The sequence below is a fragment of the Lampetra planeri genome, unplaced genomic scaffold (assembly GCF_965212315.1).
Source record: "Lampetra planeri unplaced genomic scaffold, kcLamPlan1.2.h2 scaffold_1737, whole genome shotgun sequence".
NCBI classification, from domain to species: domain Eukaryota; kingdom Metazoa; phylum Chordata; class Hyperoartia; order Petromyzontiformes; family Petromyzontidae; genus Lampetra; species Lampetra planeri.
In genome coordinates, this window is record NW_027614473.1 from 3614 (window position 1) to 11097 (window position 7484).

Genomic DNA, 7484 nt, shown 5'->3' on the forward strand with positions numbered 1-7484 from the left:
ATAAATCTTCAGGTAAATGATTTTAAGGTGTATTTCGATTTTTCTTTGATAACACAGAAAATGGTTCAAGTTTGGGTCAATACCACAACCAGCCACCAGGGGACCACGGGCCCTCATGGTGTCTATATACTGTATCATCTGTAGTGAAAGCTCATCAAGGTGATTGTCCAAAGTAAAATGCATTTTAAATGCAGAGTCAGTATGTCATAGAAAGTAAGACAACAGATAAGTCAAGGACTTTTTAAAGGGTCAGTTCAACACTAAATCTCTTTCAAAATAATCTTCCAAAAATGTTTTGAAACCGTTCACTTAATGGAGAATCTTTCAGAGGAGAAAATTCTTTTGTATTTAGGTATGTCTGTGGAAGGTGACTTGAAAACAGCTGTAAAATACATGGTGCAAATACCTTCTTCAAGTCGACACCCAAAGGTCTTTCTCAGGTTTAAAAAACTCCTGTTTCCGTCTTAGTTGTTTCTGGGTCGGGAAGGACTGAAGTGCTTTTTTTATGGCTCTGCAACCTTTGATCCCTCTCTCTCACACACACACACTCACAACACACACACACACACACAAAAACACACTCCTTGGATTGCTCACTCTAGCTGACAACAGCTGGTTTGAGGAAGAGCGCCCTTGGGGGGGAACCACCACCCAGGACAAAGGGTCACTTCGTCTGGGTCCCTGTACGACTGCTGCAGACAGGTTCAGAACTCCTCAGCTCCCCTCTCCCTCCTCCTCTTCATCATCACCTTCCACCTCCTTGCAGGCCAGCCGCCCCAGACCTCCCAGAGCACCTAGCCCCAACATGGATGCAGCTGAAAGTCCCAAGTGAAAAAGAGGAGAGTCAGAGAGCCCGAGAGGCCCCATACCTCCTCTTCCTCCCACGGAGAACAGCGGTGCGCCGTGTGGCTCAGGGCTCTGGCGTGGCAGAACGCTGAAAGAGGCAAAGATGCGCCCAGTCCACCAAGGAGAGCTGCAGCCGGGCCTGGGAGGATGACGTGGGTCGCACCCACAGTGGGCAGTTCAGGGGCACCCTGCTGCCCATGGAGACCCATCCCTGTCCCCGGCCTGTTCGGAGCACTTTGTTCCTGGGGAACGAAGTGCCCCGTGGGCCTTGATGTGTTTGCGTAGCGAGCTGGGGTCTGTGTAGCGCTTCAGGCAGCCCGCCATCTTGCAGTAGTATGGCTTATCCACATAGTGGGTGCGGGTGTGTTTGAAGCGATCGCTGGAGTTGGGGAGTAACGCTTGCTACAGCCCTCGTAGGGACAGATGTAGGGTTTTTCTCCTAGAGAAGTAAAGAGGGAACAGAGAGAAACAGATTGCTTACAGTTACAAGAAAACAACAGAGCGCACAGTTGTCATCATTCATAGTCTGCTGCTCCTGTGTAAACACAACACAGGCGGAATAAAGTTCTTTTGCGGGTGCATCCCCTGCAGCACTTCCTGCTGTGGAAGGCGTCTCCTGATCTCAAACACACGAGAATCAAAGGTGAAAAGGATACCAGCCATCCATATGTCAAGGTAAACATTAACACTGAACAGTGTCACACAAGTGTACACATACCACATTCATGGGAGTGGAACTCCAATATGTTCCTCCCGTGTCTTCCCTATAATAAACTAATATAACTACACAAAGAGGAACATGTCAGCAGGTCTGTCCTGACCAGTAACAGTTAGTAATGGCTGTGATGCAGTGCTCAGGTTATCGTCTTGTTTCAAGTGTGTTTTTAACACCTCCCTTCATTAAATCCTTCGTACCGTTTCCAGTTAATGTCACTCCCTAAAAGTTAGCATCTTTGTGATTGGCCACCTTCCTGAAGTCCTGCAGAGGGCCAGCATCTCTGTGCTTCATGCTCCGAGCAGATGAACGTATATGACAGGAAGTAATAAAACAGATGTGTTCTCCACATTCAGCGAAACATTTTAACTTCATTATGAAGATCTAAATCATTTACATTTGAGCAGCATTTAAAGCGGCGCTGAAGTGAGTCTGCCATTACAAGCTCACCTGGTGCGAGCGGGTGTGTATCTTCAGGTTCTCCAGACGTGAAAAACTCTTGTTACAAGTTGGACAATGATGTGGCTTCTCATTGGTGTGTGTGCGAATGTGTTATCAGCATTTTATACCTGCAAAACAGACAGAACATTACTTCCTGTCTAATGTCACCTGGAAAACTCTAATTTACACATATTAGGCATTAGATTGACTTCTTATCTCCTCTTATCTAACATCTCTGCACCAACTCAAACATTGACACTGATGCAGAATTGCACTTTAATGCAGCAAAAACCACTGGGGCATACCAATTCTGTAAACAATTTATAAATAAATTAAACTTAGTTAATTTACTAAGAAATCAACACAAAGTTACATCACACACAATGTAGCAACAGACACCCTCATATGGCTGAAAGTACCTGACAAAACAATTATATTTCAGGTCATATAATCTATAGTTAAATTGTCACTAAAACAAATGTGAATTCAACCACAGCCATTCCTGAACTCTGTGTGTGTGTGTGTGTGTGTGTGTGTGTGTGTGTGTGTGTGTGTGTGTGTGTGTGTGTGTGTGTGTGTGTGTGTGTGTGTACCTGGCGTTGAAGCCCCTCCCATTACGAGCACACCCCTCCCACTGGCAGCAGTACCCAGAATCCTTTTCTGGCTTGACATGGAAGTCGTTTATGTGATCCACCAAGTCCTGCAGTGAGTCGAACAGCAGGTGGCACTGCAGAACAGAGAAGAGGGACAACTGATTCCACATGTCAACTCTCAATGTTTTATTTTGCTTTTCATCTTTCTGTTTTTCCATGTCCATTTTCCATGTTCATGTAAATCAGTTGAACAAACTGATAACAAACTAACATTAAGACATTGAGGTCTTAATATCAATTAAGACCCTTGTTTCCTGTTGTCACCCCATTTTTGTCATCAGTATCTGAATGGATTTTTTAAAATTATTTTTAACTTTGTTTTGTTTCTTTCACGTTGTAACTGCTCGATTCACTTTTTTGGCTGGAGCTGTTGTAATGAAGAACTTTCTCTCTGGGCTACACAAAGTAATTTGGGTGCTGATTCTGAATGGAGCAACACTGTTAATATTTAAATATAGAATATATTCACAGAAGAAGACAAGAAGAAGAAACAACCCATTCACCCATTCAAAATGGCAGTAAGTTGGTTTAGCTATATGATGTGAATGTTGGTGATGATCAGCTCGTCCAGAAGTTCATTTTTGGCACTTTTTTTTATTTCTCCAGCTTGGTTAGTTTTAGTGCAGCCCGTCTCTGCAAACATAGTAAATCTCTGTGTCTACACCCTTTAAATGGAGCTTCAGCACTGATGTGTCACTTCTTTCATTCATGAACTGCAAAGTGAACATGAACAGTAACAAAACAAGCAGTGATCTATTTTTGGGATCGTTTCTTTCTTTACCTTCATCCAGCGGCAGGCCAGCTGACCGTCCACAGAGGGCTCCGGTGAAACTTGCCTCTCTCTGTTCTGATTCATGAACATGGAGGAAGGAAAGCTGAACCCCCCAGGAGGACTCGACACTGGCAGACCAAAATGGGTAACCCTGAGGGGAAGAGTCACTCCCTGCACCTCGGTGGTGACCTTGTTCCTGATGAAGGGACGAATGAGCAGAATATAAACACGGAACAAAGGACGTGGACAGGAGCTTTTGGACAGACATGATCAGCTGATGTCTCAAAGGAGATAATGTAAGCGAGTGGAGTGACCGACAACATCTTTCTCTCTGAACAACAAGTTCAACGTTGGCCAAAAGAACATTTGGTGTCTGCAGCAACAAAAAAAGCGTCTGATGTGTCACCACGTGAGCATTGCTAAAATTTGATTAAGACAAAACAATGGACTGTGTGCTGCCAAACTTGATTAACTCCTCCCCAGTTCCCAGTTCAATTCTGTCCATCTGAAGAAGACTGGAGAACATTTAGAGATAGTCAGTCCTTGCGTGGATCTTTTGGAATAAACCTGGCCGTGAGATTAATTGACTGTATGAAAGTACACATCTCATCCCTCAGGAAATATGGAAAAAGGATGTGTTGAGGATCCTAGCTGGGTTCCTCTCACCACTGGAGAAGCTTCTTCAGTTCTAAACTGACTAGATGGGGAGTTCACCCAAGAGTCGTTGGTAAAGACCAAATGTTGGAATCTTAATACAACAGTGCTGGATAAATCGATGCCGTAAACCACCTCGTCTGTTTGAGAGAAACATTTTCTAATCTAATTTTAATAGAAAATGTTTCCTTATACTCCTCCTTTACTCCTTCTCTTACTCCTCTTTCAAATGTGTACACTTCTGTATGCAAACACTCTGACTCACCCGGGAGAAGAGATGTGGCTGAGGGCTGCTGCTACTGTACGGTGACTCCAGGGGTGAGGGAGGGGGACGATGGGGAGGAGGGAGATGGGAAAGGGAGGCTGCATGGCGGGAGGAGGGGGACATGCTGAGGTCCATGGCCGGAGGGTGAAGCAGGACCTGGGTCGTTCATGAGAGGGGACTGGGAATCTACAAGGGAAGACAGAGTCATTATACCCTTTCATGTCCAGTGATGTAATTCCCTATCAGCCATCTATTCTGGCTGTAGCAGGCTCCTGATTGGCTGGTCAAATTAAAGATATAACACATCTCCTAGGTCTCCTCCATTGTCAGCGGAGGGAATATCTGTTGGGTGCAGGTTGCTGATACACTTTTAATAGCTCATATGTTTGGTTTAATTCGTAATTTGTTGCTATAAAAGAGCGAACTATGACACTAACATCATCATCGATTACGGGTCGATTACAGTTGTGCTGTGCAATCACAGCTGTCAACGGGCGAATGTCGAGTCAATTTTGTAGAGTGGGAGGAACTGGAGGTCCACTCTCTATATTCTATGTAGTTTATGGTTGAATTAATCTTCCTTATTCGCAGCAGAACAGGTTATTTCGTCATGCTACTGCCAACCTGCTGCTGCCAACCATAGAGATGTGTTGACGAACAGCTACACTCGCTCTGTTGTGTCTTAAGTGGTATTCAACAATGCAGTATTATGCGATACACAAAGACACACAATGGCACAAAATCGGACAGTCCATTCACTGTCACACAGACCATGTGGTCATTTTCATTGACCCTACTCTATGACTAGATGCACGCTGCTCTTGTGATGAGCCACTCTCTGAGAACAATGTTTGTCAATTTGAGGACAGAATAGAGCGACTATTCATGGGATTTACAATATTAAGTTACTGCAAAGTGAGAACCATGGAATCCACTGATTGCACTATTATGTTAACAGAGTTACATCCTTAGTTACTGCAACGTGGCACCAGCCAACACATGTCGTTGTGTATTCAATGGAGAGGAGGGGGAATGGATCTAGATGCGGCAGTTTCTCTCACCTGGGGAGGAGGGTGGAGACGGAAAGGTTGCGTAAATGAGCCGTGGCCGCGTGGCGTTGATGGGGGCGCAGATAGACGATGAAAACGTCCTCTTTCCCAATCTCAGCGGACGTCTGTTCGCCCCGACGGAGCTTCAAGTCCAGCGGCTCGTCCAAAGACAGCATGACAGCGTCTGTTTACACCAGCCCACCTAAGCAGAGACAAAACGGTTAAATGCACCAATTGAGTTGATTTTTGATGGTAACAAGTTTTGATGTTAACAGTCATAGTCATTATGTTTTTCACATATGACTATGACTGTTATTTTATTGTTTTTTTTTTTTTTGGTTTGCACGACATCAGAATGTCTCTTTCATTTCATGTGCTGAACCAGAATTCTTCCTCTGATCTTCTGCACAAACCACAACTGATTCACACATCCAGCAGACACTGAAGAACACATGTAATCCACAGACACTACAAGATCTGGGCAATAAAGGACTTTTTCTAACTGGCCTGTTACAGATGTGATGATTTATAATAGTGAGACCATGTATGAGCATTCAGCAGCTTTAGAGAAATTCATAGGAAATGTGTAGATGATGATGTAGATATTACAAATATTCTTCTGACTGTGAGTCATCTTACGAACATGTACCAACAGACCTTGAATATTTTAACTGATCATCTGTGATTGTCTGTATTGTCTGTACACATCCACATCCACACAGCAGATTCCATTCCTGTGTTTTGAATGTGCTCAGTTCCTGAGGGAAAATCTCTGCGTAGCATGTGAGTATGTTATTGCAATCTGCCACATTTCTGTGGTCCAGCTGCGTTGAGGGGCTAAACAAGAATTTGCAGTAGTTTTCCATCGAAGCGGGATGGCGAAGCACGGGACCTCATCAAGTTCGTGACTCAGTGCGTGAGTACGTGTTAACGCGAAGTGACGCAAAACTCTGATATCCTCTTTAAGAGAAAAAATCTCACAGAAGGAAACCAGAGAGGGGAAAGTATGCAGTGAAAACCTGTGAGGGAAAACGAACGAGAGCTGCTGGGAAAGTTGACACACACTCTGTAAAGATCACTCACACAAAATCACACGTGCGGCCGGGTACATCTGTTTCTTGATGATGTAAAATCGGATTTTAAGAGCATAGACCGATGCTAATTTTAGCTTGTCACAGGGTGTGTCAACAAGGAACAAGAAGTGGCGGAAGGTTAAAGAATTTTGATAAGAATTAGTTTCGGGTTATTTGGTTCAACAGAAAGTTCTAAAGTTAACTTCGACTGAAAGTTGCTCTTATGTAACAGGAAGGAGACAAAGAGGGTAGAAGCAAGAAACATAACTCAAACGCATCTGAAATGAGAAGGTTTGACCTCCAACTAAACCATCGTACAGATCTTACTGGAAAAGACAATAACTTTTCTAACTGCAGTGAACACCCCATTTACAATTAAGCCGTTGCAGTTTAAAACCATCAAGTTTTAGAGGTGTTGTGATTACATAGAGCTGGTTTGCAGTTATCGCCACCTCAGTTTTTTTACACACCGGCACTGACAATTAATTGTATTTCGTGTCTGACCATATTACTTTTCAAAGATGTACATGCTGGGATTCCAAATGTAGCCTGGATGCAACTCTCCCGCTATATGTACACCTCTTCAACTTCTAAACTCACTGTCACCACAAAATTCCTCCACAATCTCTGACAGGATCCCTCAACATAATATGAGGCAGAGGCTAAACCACAATGAAGTCAGTGTTTAGGTCCCTCTGCCGGCCTGCCATCTACCTCACCACACTGCTTTCACATTCCACAGCAACCGCACGGACTCTTTCCCTCTCTCTGTCACACACACACGCACTGCTATTTGAGTTATTGTGAAGGCACACATGCAGGACCATATGTATCCAGGCACGCATGCAGGCTTAAATCATACCAGCAGGCATGCACAAGACTCATAACCACACGTGAGCCTCCCCTCAACACACCCCACCTAAAGCAGCTCTTCCCCCGCTTTTCCCTCGATGACCTGTATTTGGGCAGCATGCCCGGACCCTCTTATGGATCCCCAACTGACTGCAAAAACTCAC

At 44.3% G+C, this 7484-nt stretch overlaps 1 protein-coding gene across 1 annotated transcript; it reads right to left on the minus strand.

The window, feature by feature from the left end:
* Positions 1-714: 714 nt before the first annotated feature.
* On the minus strand, positions 715-5571 carry LOC144739829 (sex-determining transformer protein 1-like). Its single transcript, XM_078622720.1, is given in 10 exon segments — positions 715-815; positions 1010-1106; positions 1108-1233; positions 1236-1282; positions 1738-1741; positions 2012-2113; positions 2115-2130; positions 2596-2729; positions 3437-3623; positions 5408-5571. Coding segments are annotated over 10 exon segments (978 nt in total).
* Between the last annotated feature and the right edge of the window lie 1913 nt (positions 5572-7484).